The 18,227-nt window shown below is 27.8% G+C and overlaps 2 protein-coding genes and 1 long non-coding RNA gene across 11 annotated transcripts in view; 1 reads left to right on the forward strand and 2 right to left on the reverse strand.

Moving 5' to 3' along the window:
* The window catches only part of LOC100200857 (metabotropic glutamate receptor-like protein P), a 54,502-nt gene extending 51,431 nt beyond the window's left edge, over positions 1-3,071 (reverse strand). For 2 of the 8 annotated variants that reach the window (XM_065813203.1, XM_065813202.1), the window contains exon 1: positions 2,918-3,071. In XM_065813203.1, coding sequence (XP_065669275.1) covers positions 2,918-3,056 — 139 coding nt within the window. In that variant the 5' untranslated portion in view covers positions 3,057-3,071. Of the gene's footprint in view, positions 1-1,997; positions 2,130-2,489 lie in introns of those variants that run through there. The other 6 variants (XM_065813209.1, XM_065813206.1, XM_065813205.1 and 3 more) reach the window with 5 other exon arrangements.
* A 6,409-nt stretch (positions 3,072-9,480) lies between these two features.
* LOC100203259 (lysine-specific demethylase 8) lies at positions 9,481-10,885 on the reverse strand. Its single transcript, XM_065813211.1, has one exon. It carries the CDS (start codon positions 10,801-10,803, stop codon positions 9,583-9,585), a length of 1,221 nt encoding a protein of 406 aa, XP_065669283.1. The 5' UTR covers positions 10,804-10,885; the 3' UTR covers positions 9,481-9,582.
* Positions 10,886-10,922: 37 nt separating this feature from the next.
* LOC136088720 (uncharacterized) lies at positions 10,923-17,003 on the forward strand. 2 transcript variants are annotated; one of them, XR_010642438.1, is made up of 4 exons: positions 10,923-11,038; positions 12,850-12,934; positions 13,715-13,868; positions 16,482-17,003. It is a non-coding gene; the product is annotated as an uncharacterized LOC136088720 (long non-coding RNA). The 2 variants fall into 2 exon arrangements; XR_010642437.1 differs by lacking the exon at positions 16,482-17,003 and adding an exon at positions 14,508-14,646.
* Positions 17,004-18,227: the final 1,224 nt, after the last annotated feature.

Here is an 18,227-nt window from a genome sequence, read left to right on the forward strand (position 1 = left end):
TTAAAATTATCTTTTGAAATGTTTTATTAAAGTTTGCGAAACACTTTTACATTAAATTATAAATTACTTCTAATGATTTTTAATAAATGGACAGATTTTATCTAAATTATTAAAAAGTGATGTCTAGAATTTTTAAATAGTATAAACATTTATTTTTTCCAAAAAGTTGCAAAAAATTTTTTTTAAATAAAATATTTCAAAAAAGTCATAAGATAAAAACATTACAAAATACTTTAAAACTTTTACATTAATCAACAAAATACATGATTATATAAGTAAATAAAGTTATTTTATGTTGTTGTATAATTTATATAAAATGTTCCTAAAGTTTTGAACTTTTTCATAATTTTAAGTAACTTAAAAAGCATTTATTTTAAACAATTATTATAATTAATTTTTTATTTTATTTAAAGCCTTCCCATAAAATAAAACCTTTAGAAAAGATCAATGATTAAAAATTATTCATAACATAATTTTTTTTTTTAATTGTTTAAACATTAAAACACCTATGGTCAAATTTTAAAGAAAAAAAATAAAATAAGTGTGGTCAGTACAGCATGCGATCACACCATTTCTGTCCAAGCCTGTAAATATGTAACAAGATAAATATCTGAAATTTACAGAATTTTCAAAGCCAAATTTCTTAGTTGCTTGACCATTTACGATACGTTCACTTAGAGAAATTGAAATATCAAAGGATAATTATAACTTATTTATGTACAAGGTAAACTAGATTTAGTTTTATGTGTGCCATATTCTGTAGGTCTTGATCAAAGATTAAAGTGTCTGATAACCCAAAACAACCATACATGGCCATGTTGAGACTTTCTTGTGAAAAGTTCAAATATTATTGAAGATAAATATCTGTGAGTGAACAAAATTAGCCATTCTTTGATCAGTTAACAGTTGATACCTTACTTGTACAGGAATCTCAACCGGGGCAAATCTCAGATTCAGAGTGAAAAAAAAGCAAAATATTGGTATTACATTTTACTAAAAAGTGTACTTGATATTTCTTTTAAAAAAAGCATTTATTTTTATTAATGCTTTGTAAATAAAAACAAATACTATTTCTAATTTCAAAGAAATATCAAGAATCAAATAATAACAAGATGGTAATTTTCTGGTTTATACAAACAATATGGCATATAGATGAGGTACAGAAGAGATAAGGTTAGGGTAATTTTTACAAAATTAAAAAAATGTTTTTTTGAGTTGTTTGATTTGAGTTTTTTTGTTTGTTTGTAGGAAAGGGCGAGGGGTAGGATTCGACATCTCCTCACATACATCTTAATAAGTTATGGTTGTATATCATAGTTATCATCTATTTTTAACAAAGTAAGTGACCTAAAAGGCTACAAGTTAAAGTAGTTTGAGACGATGGATTTACAGTGGAAAAATCACAAACGCTAAAAATCAGTGTCTTAAAATATTTTTTGTGAATAAATATTAAAATAATAATTGTGAATAAATATCATCTGTATTTAGCAGAAAGACTGCATTTATATATTCAGACTAAAATGTCATTAAAAGATACTTTAGTTAAATACATTATAAATAAACTGATACCTGTTGTCCCTAAACACAAAAGAAACAAACACCTGTGGTTTTACCCATGTGGTCTACAATTGGCTTAAAACATTCGCTTAGGCTGCCTGAATCAATTACATGTAACATAAAAGAATGTGACACAGAAACTACTAAAAGCAAATTTTTAAACGGATAAAATTTACAGGAGTAATAGCAGGACTTAAAGACTTAATACATATGACAAGTAATTTGGAATACTTTGCCTTTACAACTTCTTTATTTGAGATTTTATAGGTAGATTAGGTGCATAAAATCAATTTGACATTGCAACACTGCTGAAATATAGATTAGCATGTATCACAATAGATTTGATAATTTTGTAATTAAATTACATACATTAAGCTTGTAAATTTTTCAATAAGTTTTTAGCTTGTTAGTTACATAAAAAAACATCTTAACATACTTACACCGTTATTTAGTATTTACTTTTCTATGTAATTCTTATTCATTATAAACTTTAAAACCATAAACAAGACAAATCAATTACAATCCATCTAAAAACATTCTATTTACACTAGTAAACATAACTTTCAGGTGCTGGATTAATAATAGTAATTATAATAATAATAATATTAATAGTAGTAATATTAATAATAATAATAACAACAATAATAACTATTATCATAGTAAGAATAACAAAAAAATAACAAAAACAACAATATCATAATTAACAGCAATAACTAAAATAATAACAATAGAAAGTGCAATAATATATAAACAATAGTAGTCTATAAAACAACAAATACGACAACAAAAACAACTATTATTATAAACAGCAAAGCTGTTTATTTTAAATGTATGCCTTTTTATTAAAACTGCAAAACCAACCGTATCTTTAAACTTAACTAAATTAATACTTTTACTTGTAAATATTATATTAAAAAGTTTATTAAACTTACTTTAATTTATGCTCATGGTTAGAAAAGAATGGTTAGTGACATCATCAATCACTTCACGTTAAAATAACATCAACATTTTTCTTGACATATCATTTTACTTTGGTTTGCTTTTATAACAGCATGATCTTCGATTCAATTTTATTTTAAAATTTTACATATTTTATTTTATTAATATATTCAAATATTTTTTATATTTAGCAGTTATGTTTTTATATCATATGGTTTTTGAAGTAATTGAATAAAAAAAAATTGGTACCAGATTGTTAAACTCCTTCAATTTGTCATACATTTCGCTTAAATAAACATGAAAGTCATACAACCGCGTGAAAAAAATTCCCAATTAAGTTTGCTAATAATAATAATAGTTGGATTAAAAAAAACATTAAGAGGACAACAGAGTAATTGAAAACGCAATAGTGATACAGCACCTAAAACAGCACCCAATCGGCAGAGCAGATCAGTAGGTAGAGAAATGGTACAAACGGCACACGGTGGTCCTTTTTCATAATCTATGGTTGCAAAAGGTATAAAATTCATCTTCAAATAATCGGTGGTAATGACACTCATTGAATAGTTGTACTTCTTTACCGAGCTAACGCTTACGCTCAGTAGTTTCAGGCAATTTACCAGCGCCCTTTCAAAGTGAATTTAAGTGTACCTAAAACCGTTATTTTAACATTTTTTTGAAAAGGAAGTCGAGCGAACAGGTATATATTTACAATATTATAAAACAATAGTTGTATCTTTGTTGATAAAAAAAATTGTTTGATTGTAAAGATGATAATAGATTAGCACTAAAATGAGAATTTGTAAAGATTTTAATAGAGTAGAACTTTTGGGATTGTTCGGGATTGTTGCTAAACTACTTTTTTATTGTTGCTTTATTTATTTATCTCTCAGAAAAAGTTACTCTTGTGAGCTCGTACGTGCTCTTTCTATATTTTTTTAATTTTAGTAGGTTCGATGGCGTGTCGGGTGAGAAAACGAGACGTTTTTGAAGTATGGCGGAAAGAAAGAAATTTTAATACAGTGATGAAATTTGTTGAAGAAACAATTAACTTTAATGGTAGTGTCACTAAAGAAGGGCCTAAAGTGAGTTTTGAAAAACAATTTAAAAATTTGTGTGGTGAATTTGCCAAAAAAATAAAACAACGATGTCGCTCAATTGACAAGTTTTTACACCACAACAAAGACTGGTTGGACAGTGATTTTTTAATTTTTAAGTGCTTAGAGGTAGGTGAAAAGACAGAAAACACAGGGCGTTTAAAAAAACATTTCGGAGAATGCAGTCATTCAGCGAAAACTAGGAGAGTGAAAGATCTCGTTGAAGGTAGGACATCTGATGAGCTTTCTCTAGCTACACAAATTAAATTAAGGCATGAGGGTAAAAGGGATACTGCAAAAGTAATTCATATGGTTTCATCACCTAAAAATCATCAAGTAAAAAAAAGTATTTTCACTGAAAGTAAGGTTCCCATAAAAATGACAGCAGAGCGTGCGTTAGCTCTCTTTGTTGATAATAGATTTAAAAAGAATCAATACATCGATATTCAACAAACCTCTAAATCGCACAACGCTGACATTTACCCACCATACAGCCGTTTGTTGGAGGCGAAGAAGCAATGTTATCCCGATGATATCAAAATAACTAAAATATCTGCCGAAGTTTCTTTAAAATCATTAGTGAACCACACAGTTCAAAGACTTTTGAGTGCACAGAGAGATGTTTTATAAGCAAGACAGCAGGATTTTGATCCCAAAAAACTATAAATTTTATTCAAGTGGAGTTGTGATGGTGCATCGGATCATAGCCGATATATGCAAGGTTTTAAAACGGACGATAGTGACGATTCGAGAATTCATTTTGTACCTATGGTTCCCCTTATATTGACTGCTTCGTCGGTAAGTGGATCATATGACTTGATTCTGTGGAATAATCTTGTACCTTCATAAACAAAATATTGTCGTCCCATCAAAATAACGTTTCACAAAGAAACACCTGATTTTGTAACACAACAGGTTGATAATGTTAAAAAAGAAATACAGGATCTGAGCCCCAGTGAGGTTATTGTGGAAGGAGCACAATTTAAAATACAATCAACGTTTTCACAAACGATGATCAATTGTAAAACTTGCAGCACTCTTTCCAATACAGCTGCTCAAAATTGTCATATTTGTGGTGCATCACATTCAAGAATACTCTTGGTACTACATGCCGCAAAGTGTACACAAAATTTTGATGCATGGAAACCTAATTACAAAAGAAGCCATCCTACCAACTGGTACACTGTCAGAGGAGGCTCAGGAGCATAAAAATAAAGACATTCGAAATTACAGAGAGTTCCATGCAAGAAAATTTTCGAGAAAAGAAAATGTGGAAGACATGTTACATCTACTTTTTATAAGCTCTGACCCTTTAATCTCTTCTTTAAGGAGAGAAAAGCCAAAATCTAGTGACAGTTTTCCACAATCAGTTTTAGCCTTCCTAAGAGAAGCTGAAGACTTGTAGGCAAAAATTGTTTTCACATGTTATAAGAATGTAATAAAATATTGAAAAAAATTGGTTACAGTGTTTTCTTTTTTTTTAAACATTAAATTTAATACCTACTTGGTAAATAGATTGTTATATTTATATTTTCAGGATTCAGGATTTTTTTACATTCTGGTAATTTAGAAAAACAAAACTATAATCGGTTTGATTAAAATTACTCCTCAGAAAAATAAAACAAATGTTATAAAATGTTATTTTTAGCATTGTTTTTAAATTGGTAATGACATTTCCTATTGTTTACTTAAACAAAATACACATCTCCTGCCTTTGCATTGTTTTGCATGGTGGCTTAATAGCATTATTGCTTTTTGTTAAAAGATCAATTTATTAGTAAATTTAGCCATTATTTATTAAGATCACGTTTGTTGATAAATTAATATTAGCAACCGTTTGTACTATGTCTTAAAAAAATCTGCTCCGCCAATCTGCTCTACTTTGCCAATTCGACTAACCCCGAAAAAGTACACACAGTAACATCATTAAAAAACATGTGTTAAACTAGCATTTGGCAAGAAAATAACTTTTTTGAAACAAAGCTTTCCCACTAGCCAAATGGTTAAAGTAATTGAGGTGTCACTTAAGATGCCGGAATAATGTATTTCTTTGTAGCGATTAGCTTCTTAGCAATTTTTGCCAGCTTCCTACCGATTTTTTTTTTTTTTTTGAATTTAAATTTAATTAATTGAACTTGCAACATTGAGATTTTATTACGATATATCAATCTACGTATTGCAGCTTTGTTGCTATCAATATTACTACAATACATCGTTAGCTACATGTTGTAGCTAACTACAACATAACAACAAATCTATAGCTAGTCAATGGCTCCATACTGCAGCTCTGCAGTTAGCAATATTATAACGTTAAATTTATAGATTTATCGTAAATAATAGACGGATTTTAGGTGCTTTCGAGTCCTTGATACAAGAGGGGGTAAGAATAAAAGAGGGGAGGGAATTTTAGTTCAGATCTAATAAACGGGGAGGTCAATATAAGGAAGGGGGGAATTTTTTTATTTTCAATATAAGGATTTTTTATAAAAAATTTCAGTTTATAAATCCAAACTGATATTTTAGACAAAACACGCATAAAACTATTTAAATCTAGCGCATTTTCTAACAGCTGTTTTATGATAATTTCAATAAAATTAGTGATCGACCGAAACCGAAATTTGAGCCGAAACCGAAAGTACCGAAATTTCGGTTTAGTGAAGCCGTAGCCGAAACCGAAGTTTCGACCGAAATTTGTAAAAGAATGTTTATAATCCTTAACCTTTTATGATCACCGAATTAAAGCAAAAAAAGCTATTTTACATATATCTAAGCAATCACCATGAAACATAGTTTAAATTTATAATATGTCAAGACATTTCAATAATTAAAGGTAATAATAAAAAGTATTTTCTCTGTGGAAAACATTTTTTTTTCCTATTTTCTGGCAAAAGTTTTTTTCTTTCATTTGAAAGAATGTCTCCAGCAGTTAAAAACAACCTTTTTACTTCGGTAGATGTTGGTGGAGGTCTAAAGAATCTCTTTGCTACTTTTGCCAAACCAAACTTTGCTTTTAATGTTGTTTTCTAATATAAATCTATGAAACTTCAGACCTTCTTCGGAGTTTGAATCAATTTTTGAGATATTGTCAACCCAACCAGGCATTGTAAACTGCAACATTTCAGCCCTCTGCCGTTTTGTTCTGGTGTCAAATAAGGGTATTGTTCTTTTTTTAATTGTAATAGACTTAACTTGATCTGAAGTTGGTATATTTTCAGGACTGCCGGTAGTTATGAGCATTGCTTTTTCAGTTAGGAGATTTTTTAGAGTAAACGACTTCTTAAATGTGATGAAAGTCCGCTAAGTGGTTGAAGCTTTGGATTATGCGATCCACAAGGTATTTTCAAGTTGCAGATGTTGCAAGTTCCGTATTTAAAATCACTAGCTGCCACGGTAAAATGATTCCATAAACCAGTTTTTTATCGATTATTTTCTATTGTAAAATTTTAGTACTGAGAAACTTTTGATGAAACTATTGGTTTGGGTTACTTTACTTAAATGTTAATTCATTTTTAAAATGATTTGAGATTAGTAACTTAAAACTATTATGTAACGTGATTTCAATTAAAATTTCTACAATTGTTATAATTAAAAATTGATTTACTAACAAACGATTACAATTAGAAAATCGTCATGATCCCACTCTAAATAAAAGCTTAAAAAAAATCTTATAAAAGAACCGAAATATCGGTCGAAACAGGAAAAGTAAAAAAATTGTTGAAGCAGAAATTTCGGTTTCGGCCGAAAAGCCGAAAGTTTCCGTTCACTAAATAAAATAATGTATATATAAGTTTTATACTTTGGTGAGAAATGAATTAAAAGATTATTTTCGATAAATCGAGATTTACTTGGAGGGGGAGGGGGGGGGGGGGGGGGGAAGGGAGGGGGAGGGGAAGAGGAGGAGGGGGTCTTAATAAGCTTGGGGTGGGTGAGAAAATTTTCCAAAAATTCATAAATGTCAAACCTCTTAATTTTTATTATGTAGCTAACTATAACCAGCAGGTGGAGTACAATATATTAAAATAACACGTTCGGTTCACCGCAGCCAGCACAAGCACGTCTTTTATAATCTAATATGTTAACACCTTTTAGACGACTAAATTCAGATAACTATAAGACATCTAATTGTATTTATATTTGAGAAGACGAATAACAGCTTTCTCAAGCTGTCTAAAAGATGACTACTATTAGATATCTAATATTTATCTGAATTTAGACATCTAAAAGGTGTTAACATTTTAGATGCGAAAAAAAAAACGTCTAAAAGACCTGTTTGTGCCGGAATGAAATAAAAAATCGCAAGATGCAAATTGGTCCCGGGTGGAATATATACAAGTCTAAGGTTTTGGCATTAAGCTAAAAGCGTTAACTTGTTTGCGTAACGGGTTTTTCCTGGTTACCCGGTGGATCAGTCCAGCCCTGCATAGATTGACTGATTCTTAGAATCAGCCGCAGTAAACATTTACGAGGAAGCAGTATTTTTATTGAGAAGGTTTTGCAACTTAGTGAAAAAGTTGCAAAAAACAACAAAATTTAATAGAAAGTGTTTTTTATCTTTTGTAGCAACTGATGCAAAAGTTTAGGGAAAGTTTTTGCTAGAAAATTTAATAAACGTTCCCTTCCGTATATTATTCTTGATTTTAAGAGGGGCCCAGGACCTTTAAACATAGCAGGGGCCCCCAACCCCCTTGCCAGTTCGATAAAAATGACTATAACTTGAAAATCACCTCCTCTTCAGGGGTGAAACACCCCACCACCACACGCACAGCCCTTCTTAAAATTGCCTCTAATTGCCAGTAATCTCAGGTCTGTGTTTGATGACAGCATAAGATTAAATTGAAATTCCTGAGTCTCCCAAAACAATATATAGAACTTTTTATACAAGAAATTGAAAACATTCTTAAGTATGAGAAATGACACTTAGGTATAGGAAATAATTTTTAATAAGGTTAGTGGGTCTTACGTAACACCTCTCCACTTCTTCCCCAAGTAATACAAGTTTACAAAATGTTTGCTCTATTTCTATTAGACAAAATTTTATCAGAAATTCAGTAAATAAAAAAAAAAAAATCTATTTCGGATATTTAGAGGGATTAAGTTTTTAACTATAGAAATTATTTGCATACTTAGAGGAACAAAAATCCTAACAACAATAATAAACTTATATTAAAAAGAAAAGAATAATTAAATAATAAAAAAAAAATTATTAATATATTGAGTTTATACTTATTGAGTTTTTTAAAATAACAACTAGGATTGATAAAATATTGTGGTATAAAGAGTTTCATAAAGCTTCTTCCCAAAGTCTAAGAGGTCATTCAATAAAATTTGAAGGAGAATTTGCAAAAACAACTCTGAGACAATTTTTTTACAAACAAAGTGATACCTCATTGGAATGCCTTACCTAAAAAAGTGGTTTCTGCAATGACAGTAAATTCTTTTAAAGCTAGACTAGATAAACATTTGTTAGCGGCTGTTAAAGTATAAATTTTAAACTTTATGCTCCGCGACAATAGTCGTTACAGCAGCTTGTATTACTATTACTATTATTACTAATAAAATAAAAATGATAAAAAAAAGAACCAGGGTTTGAAATAATGTTTTAATGCCAAATCGTAAATAAATAGTAAATAAATAGGACAGTAGCAACTTTATTTATAATAATAATAGTAACAGTAATAATAATAATAATAATATATAACAATAATATAATAATAATAATAATTATAATAATAATAATAATATATATATATATATATATATATATATATATATATATATATATATATATATATATATATATATATATATATATACATATAATTAAATATAAAGTTGCACCAGAGGCACCAAATAAAAGGTTATTGTCTGTTTAAAATATACTACTACAGCAAATAAGATTTTTTTTCCCTTAGTTTTAGTTTGGTTGTCTTAAAAATGTCTGTTGGATAAGTTTTAACAATTTTTTAATAGCTGAATTAAAACAAAAAAACTACCACCAAAAACTAACAGAAAAACTTGTTTTAAGGGAACGTACATAATGCCACCATTTAGGCGGTATATACAACATTTCACCTTGTTTAAGGACACATTCAACATAATTTGTTTGTGAAAAAAGTGGGAATTTTTCTGTATCTACATTTTCTAAATCAACTTGACTTGTATTGTTAAGCATCTGCGATTCGTGTGGATAAAGATTTTTAGAATCTTTACGATCATATAAACGAATATATTTTTCACCTAAAACCTGCACAAACAAATTATGATATGGATCGTGATGTAGAGGAGAAACTGTTCCTTTTGGTCCAAACCATGCATGTGTCATTACTCTATTGTTTTCTTGCTCAGATATACAGCAATAATCTGGTATACATATATCATCGCGAAGTTCTGGTATTTGCTCAAACAACTGATGCTGGGCCAAGTAACCAATTTTGTTATTTGTACATATATACTTATCAATAAATTCACTTACACTTATTAATTTTTGGGTCCAATTTTCAGAAGTATACTTATCTCCTACTTCAATAGGCACTGTTCTTGAACCAGCAACTTTTTTAATGTAATTAATATCCCATTTCCTATTCGAAAAAGCAGGCCAATGTTGTACACCATCTGATATAATTATAGGAATTTCTTTAGACATATAAGTTTGTTCAAAATGAAGCAAGGAAGGAGATGTAATACGTTGTATGACGTTATTTATGGAAAGTTGTGGATAACTATCCTTTTTTTTTTTTTCAACTGGCTCATGATCATCATATGAACCATATAAGTCAAATGAATTTTTATTATCTTGAGCATTGTTTATAGTATTTTGACTTAAATTCAAATAACAAGTTATCCTTGAAACTACTCGTGCTAGAATGTTTTTAAATATTGGTGCACCCATCATAAGTCCCATGTCACATGCGTGAATCGCTGGCTGAAATAACTCCATTTTTGCTAAAGATAATGCTTTTATGAGTGATGCAAAAGTATACAAATGCCTCCAGGTGATATTAACGTTACTCCAATGCCCAGTATTTAATTCTTCCCATGCAACATCCAACAAGCTTTGAGAAAGCGTTGCAGCACTCAAAAAATCATTATTTAAGAAAGCAATCAACGAACTCTTGCATTTCTTTGCAAGAAGACATTCATTAAGTAAAAGAAGTTCGTTTGATATTGTTTCTTTATTTATTTCATTGACAATATCATCAAAATCAAACATGACGATCTCCAATGTTACTTAAAAAAAAAACATCAAAAGGAGGTCAATTCTGCAACTCGCTGCTTTTTATTTAATACTACCCATTTACCGTATAAATTATTACGGAAAGTCGCTTGAAAGCTCGGTGTAGTTCAGGCGGTTTTTTAATAATTGTTGTCTGTACAATATTTTGCTGACTACAACAAGTTTCTGTTAAAACATCATGTCTGTGAATGATGGAAAGACGAAAAAAAATGTAAATAATAAATTTTTCTCTAACATAAAATAAAAAATCTTAAAATCACGATCACTTGTTCAAATTTGAATAAGATTTTACATAATACGCTTTTTAGGTGAAATGAACATCATAGTTACTATTATACTATGATAGTATAATAGTATAATAATTATAGACGTAATAAAAAAGATAGAATAGACATATAATATACACATAATATACATTTTTTCTTTACAAATTTTTTATGTTTTGAATACTGGAATATTGAAAAAGCAACACTTTTTCACGAATTTTCATTTTTGAGTAATTTTTGGTTTAATTCAATTTTTTTTTTATGACAAAAAACCTTACAAAATTTTATAAGACTTATAAAATTTTATAAGGTTTATAAAGCCTTATAAAATTTTATAAGGCTACTTGTCATCAAGACACAGCGAGCAGGTCAAATATGACTACACCTGAAATATGTAATATTCATGATTCATACTGAGTATATACTAATATTTATGATTCATACTGAGTGTTTGTTTATGGTAAGGACTGGATATCAGGCATCGGCAGCAGTAAGATACTAACCGCTTTTAGGACTGCAAAAACTAAAGAAGGTACTCGTTTTATCATAATAACCTTTTACCAAATCTAACTTTATTTTGAACCGCCAGTTCGTTGAAGTTCAGTTCGGGGATTTACACAATTTTGGACAGCCCCAGAGAAAGCTTATAATACAAGTAGGAGCAATTATCATTCATTGCACTTAAACATTCAAAAGCTTTAAAGTGAAGCCAATACAAGTGATAGATTCTCAACCTTTGTCTAGAGAAAAACATGCGGACATTAAAAACTTTCTTAAATTGAGATCTGAAAAAACGTTCCAGGGCTTTTTAATGTATTCCCATTTTAACTATTAATAAGAGTTAAAATACCGCTAAAATTTATATGTGCGTATATAGTAGTATGTTAACGTGTGAATTTCTGTATGTATATGCATATATATATTTTATATATATATATATATATATATATATTTTATATATATATATATATATATATATATACACACACACACACACATATATATATACATACATATAAATTATTATATTATAACATATATATATATATATATATATATATATATATATATATATATATATATTATATATATATATATATGTGTGTGTGTGTGTGTGTGTTATAATATAATAATTTATATATATATATATGTGTTATAATATAATAATTTATATGTATGCGTTTTGTGTTTGAGAGTGGCTGAATCTATAAATGTAGTTTATGTGGTATTATTTTTAGCACTTCCTAAACTACTACTTCTATGCCCTTATTGTTATTGACAATAATCTATTAATACACTGATTTTCAATTCATGTATAATGTTTTTCTTTGTATTTACTTATTCGTTACATTTTTTCATTTCAAATTTATCATATGATGGATTTATGCAATATAGAAGAACAAAGTATTGTAAATTTGTATGATTTTTTTAAAAACATTTACTTATAATTAGCCTAATCAACATCTAAACTTCATTGTTGCATATGTCATTTTAAAGTAGTTTCTAGGCTTTTCTAAATTTTCTAGGTGTTTCTTATTCACATGGTTTTACAAGAAAGGTCTGCAAGCAAGTTTGAGCTGAAATATTTTTCTTAGCCTTTAAGGAGAATTGATGTTGTTCTTTGTTTAATTTAATTTGTTTAAATGTAGTAGTTTTAATTAATAAATGTTTGTTTGTTCTCGGTTTTTTACTTATTTGTTTTCAGATTCTTAAGAACTAGGCAATTAAGCTAAGCAAGTTTTGTTTTATTTTTTAGTGCAATTGGAAAGAGCTGAAAGCTATTTTTTAGTGCAATTAGAAAGAACAGAAGTGTTTTTTACTCACTTGACACAGTATTACAGGTACCGATTTGAGTAAATTTACTAATTTTTTTAATTTTATATTGGATTTATTTTATATTAGATATATATTTTATGCACTTAACACGGAAAATGACTGTAATTTGTTGACACAAAAGTGATCAACAAATTACAGTCAATAATTTGTTGATCACTTACTTAAATAATTTTGTGCATTGTAGTCTAGATTTTTTGTAAAATTAAAAATAATTGATGTAAATAAATATTGTTTTTATATTTTTAATAAATGACTTATGTATATAAACATAAAAATATATGGATTTTAATAAATCTTAAGTTTAAATATAGTCTTTGATTAGATAAGATCACAATTTGTAAGATTCTTTTACATTTTTTTACTATTCAGTTGTAACAATAGTAATATTACTGGTAATATGTTTAATGATAATAGTGAAATTGAAATGGATAATATTAGGCTCCAAGAAGTTATTAATGTAAATGCTAATAGGCAACTTGAAAATAGTTGTTGTCAAATGAAAGAGATAGATCTAGGCAAGATGAAATTAATCGTTGTTGAAATCTAAGAAATGCTGCTCAAGAATTCTGGCAAGTAAGTTTTCTCCTTTTCGAACAGAAAACTTGCCAGAATTCCTTGTCAAGCAGTGTTAATGTCTGTTAATTTGATTTTACTTTAGACAATTTAGAACAAAACAAAGTATGAATTTCACTATTTATAGTAACTATTAATAACAGTTTTAAATTTAATGATTTTAATTTTTTTTATAATTTCAAACATAGTTATGTTCTTTTTTTTTTTTTTAGTTGCCTTTGTCGTCACTTGACTAGTTCGCTTACTGTTGAAACATGGTTTTAATTTTGTAATTTTAATATGATGTGAAATAAACTCTATTAATCATTAGTCAACAGTTAGAGAGAAGCTAGAGCTAAATTAAGAAATGCTGGAAATTAAATCAAGGTAAAAATAACTTTGTTTACTGGTAACATAATAAAACCAGTTACTACTATTTATTGCATGTTTTTTTACTTTTTTTAACATGCTGCTTTGGAAACACTTTTGGAAACACTCTTTCTCTCCCTCTCTCTCTTAGATGAGAGGGAGAATTAATAAAAATTATGTAATTACTGAGTTCTTACTTATTTCTTAATGCCACAATTGATAATGACCATTTATAAGAAATATTTTATGAGTTGCTTGCAATTTTATGGTATAGTTGTTCAAATTGTTTAACTATAATTGTCCCTTGATTTTTCAAATATTGTAACAAATAAAATCTTTTTAGTCCAAGTATTTTATTTGATAAAATATCTTATTAAGTCCTGGTGTTATATGTCAGTGTTATTACATTGTGTTGTCTAGGCTTTTTTATAATCTTTTATTTTTTAATTACTCTGGAGACAGTAATGTGTGCTTACGAATATTTTATGCTATGCGCTATGGTTACTGTGTTTAGTCTTGATAGAATTAGGTTGTTATAGCTATTTTTTTATTCTTTATATTTTCTATAATATTATTATCCTAATTCTACTAACAATAAAATGCAAATAATACTTTTTTAATAAAAATTGTAATTTTTTTTTTCATTTCTTTGTTTAGGTATTTGCAGGCTTTACTTGACTTTCTTTTTCTGGTACCTATGTTTTGACATATTTAAAAAAGAACTTAATTGATGTTAATGCAGTCTTTATGTCGTTAACTATAAGCAATGACATTACTGATAGAGAGTCAAAGTTAAAATATTTATAGATAAATTTGTATTCAATTTTTTAGATAAATATATCAAGTTAATAATGTTTTTTGTTATTAATGATTTAATTACTCATAACCCGTATTAGGGGTTGCTTACTGCTAGTTTTTTTATTAGTTACTGTTAAAAATTTCTACTGTTATTATTATAATTGTAGTTGTTATTGTTATTACTACTGTTATTATTACAATCATTATTACTCTATTATTATCCGGGTCAACAAAAAAACTTTTTTTTCTGGTGCCGAGCAAACAATTTGTTTTTGGTATAGCATTTCTCATTTTCATTTCAAATATGCAACTCATTTTTCACCATCACGTCAAGTTGTAAAGCTAGTTGTAAACATTTATAACATTTGCAATTTCAATTAAAGTGCAAAAGCGAATTTAAAAAATTGCAAAAAAAATCATAAAGTTGGGCCGGTAATGGTACCAACTGTTAGCCAACTGTTTTATTACTGTTGGGCCGTTAATGTTACCAACAGTTTATAAAACAGTTGGCACAAGCGTTACGTTTTTTTCACGTTACCAACTAAATAGCTAACAGTTTAATTTAAATTACAGGCTTAACTGTAGGTAATAGTTGGTTATTAGGATCGGGCCAACTACTTACCAACTGTTCAATGTTTACTAGGAAAAAAAGCAATTAAATAATTGAAAAAACAACCAAGAAACCAAAAAAAAAAAAAAAGAAGTAATAAAAATGTATTAATTAAAACAACAAAACTTCCCGTTTTGGGTTTTAAACAGATCGTAATTCAAAATTAAACTAAAGTTTCTGTTGCAATATCATAAAAAATATTCAAGTGTTATAAACAACGTGTTTACATTTACAAAATTTACAATTATTTTGCAAATAGAGTCAACAGTTACAGTTATTTTACGGAAAGAGTCAACAGTTACAACTATTTTACGAAAAGAGTCAACAGTTACAGTTATTTTAAAAAAGAGTCAACAATTACAATTATTTTACGAAAAATGTCAACAGTTACAACTATTTTACAAAAAGAGTCAACAGTTACAACTATTTTACGAAAAGAGTCAACAGTTACAGTTATTTTAAAAAAGAGTCAACAATTACAATTATTTTACGAAAAATGTCAACAGTTACAACTATTTTACGAAAAGAGTCAACAGTTACAGTTATTTTAAAAATGAGTCAACAGTTACAATTATTTCACGAAAAAAGTCAATAGTTACAACTATTTTACGAAAAGAGTCAACAGTTACAATTATTTTAAGAAAAATGTCAACAGTTGCAGTTATTTTAAAAAAGAGCCAACAGTTACAAATATTTTATGAAAATAGTCAACAATTACAATTATCTAAAAAAAGAGTCAACAGTTACAATTATTTTACGAAAAGAGTCAATAGTTACAACTATTTTCAACATATTTAAACTAATTGACAATAAAATTATAATAACTTCACACTTCACAAAAGTCCGATAAAGACATTAAAGTTCTTAATAATAATTGGTTTTATTACTTTTGTCAAATGATCTAGATTTTTGAATTAATATTCAAGTTTGAGAAGTAAAATATCGTTGAGTCAAATGCTTTGAACAGATCTATAAAAATACCCAACGTAAATCAACATAAATATGCTAACAATAATTTATATTTTATTCCCATATTTGGGAGAAGTTTTGTACAAATTCAGTTAACATTAAGATTGAAAAATAAAATTAAAACGTTGAAAAATCGTCTTTATGAGATGATCAAAAAACGTCTTTTTTCAGTAATTTTTTTACATATTCATTAAAAAATGAATTGGTTTAAACAAGATGCAAATAAAAAAAAAGTCTTTTAAACGTTTTTTTAGAAAGAGTTATTTTGACTTCACCTCAAAGTGAAACCGAAATACGATCGTGCGTAAAGGACGAAAAAAAGACGTTTTTCGAACGTCGAAGGTCCGACAATGTCGGCTGGGAAGTATATGATTAATAGTTTGATTTAATAGTTATATTTCTCATTTTTAATATTTAATTTATATCTTAAAGTTTTTTTTGAATTGAAATTTACAAATTAATAACTTATGTTTTAAAAATTGAAAAATATTCTGTATGCGAAAGTACGTTTTTACTAGAGATTCTTTAATAAATTTTTTTTTTTTGTATAGATCCCATTTATCACTTTTTCGCGTTGATTTCTTTATGTTTTTAGACAAAATAAAGCACTTCGCCGTTATTTCAAAGTTATTGTTATTTGATTCGAACTGCTAAAATTATAAAAAGTCGTTTATTATTGTTTAATAGTAATCCTTAAAACTAATCGTTTTATAGTGTATTTGTTTATATTAAATAAGAAATAAGGATAAATAAATACAACACGATTTATTTGATAATCTTTATTATGTTAGTCCACGTAAAATGATAAACGCACTTTTTAAAACGTTTAGAAATTTATGCCTACATAATTACTCAATCGAACCAGCACAAAATTAATCATTAATAATCTTATTTTTATATCAATGATTTTTTTGCCATCTTAAATTGCATTGAGGAGTTTAGATATGTTTAAAGTTTTACAATTTTATATTAGTATACATTTATTTTGATGAACACATAAATAAAAATGACTAAACTTTTATTTTATTGATGTAACACAATTTTAATTATCAAAAAAAATGTTATGTTTATTTATTATTTTTTTAAGAGTAAAAAATATTTAAGAGGCATTAGATCTGGTATGAAATTAAAAAATCTTGTGAACAAACTTCATGACGTTTTTAGACTATAAAAACAGGACTTCTTTTTTTTCAAACTTCATGACGTTGTTAGACTATAAAAACAGGACTTCTTTTCATTTGGATTTAAGCGAACGTGAGGCGAAGCTAATGCATCCCAATCTATTTTGTATGAAACATTCGAGGAAGAGGAAGGCCAAATTACAAACTATCCAAGTATACAAAACGCATCAGGTTTAAGGTTAAAAGTAGATGCATCAGATGATGCATGGATGAACTCTTTTATAGAACTCAGGGGCTGGAATCTGTGTTAACTCTTATAGATAATATGGTGTTTAACAAAATAGGAAGGTCACTAAGAGTTTATCAACAAGACGACAAATTAATATTACTAGAAACAATAAAATGTGTAAGGTCTATCATGAAAAGTAAAATTGGAATGGAAAGTTTAATTGAAAAAAGCTTGTACTTGTTAAGAATAAGAATTGTACTTGGTAAGTGTATGAGCACAATTAGTTTATTAAATTTACTTTTTCTTTTATTTTGAATTAGAAGATTTATAAAACATAAAAACTACGCATTCGCACATACAGTATTGGACAAAACATTTGCAACCAACATCGAACAATGCTAAAAAGAGTTCCTAATTTTACATGTCTTAAAAACGAAACGAACTATACTACCTCAGCAAACAGTTCAGGAGTCTGGAGTATATGGAAGTCAATCAGTCAGTATTATCAAGACAGTTTATCGAAGTGAGTTTTATCAAAGTGTTTTATCGAAGAACATCAATACAAGAAGTGAAATACAACAAGTGTTTCATTACATCAATACAGTCCATATCCAACCAAGACGTTGTGTTCCACAGAGCATTATTGTATC

Source organism: Hydra vulgaris, chromosome 12 (assembly GCF_038396675.1).
Source record: "Hydra vulgaris chromosome 12, alternate assembly HydraT2T_AEP".
Taxonomy (NCBI): Eukaryota; Metazoa; Cnidaria; class Hydrozoa; order Anthoathecata; family Hydridae; genus Hydra; species Hydra vulgaris.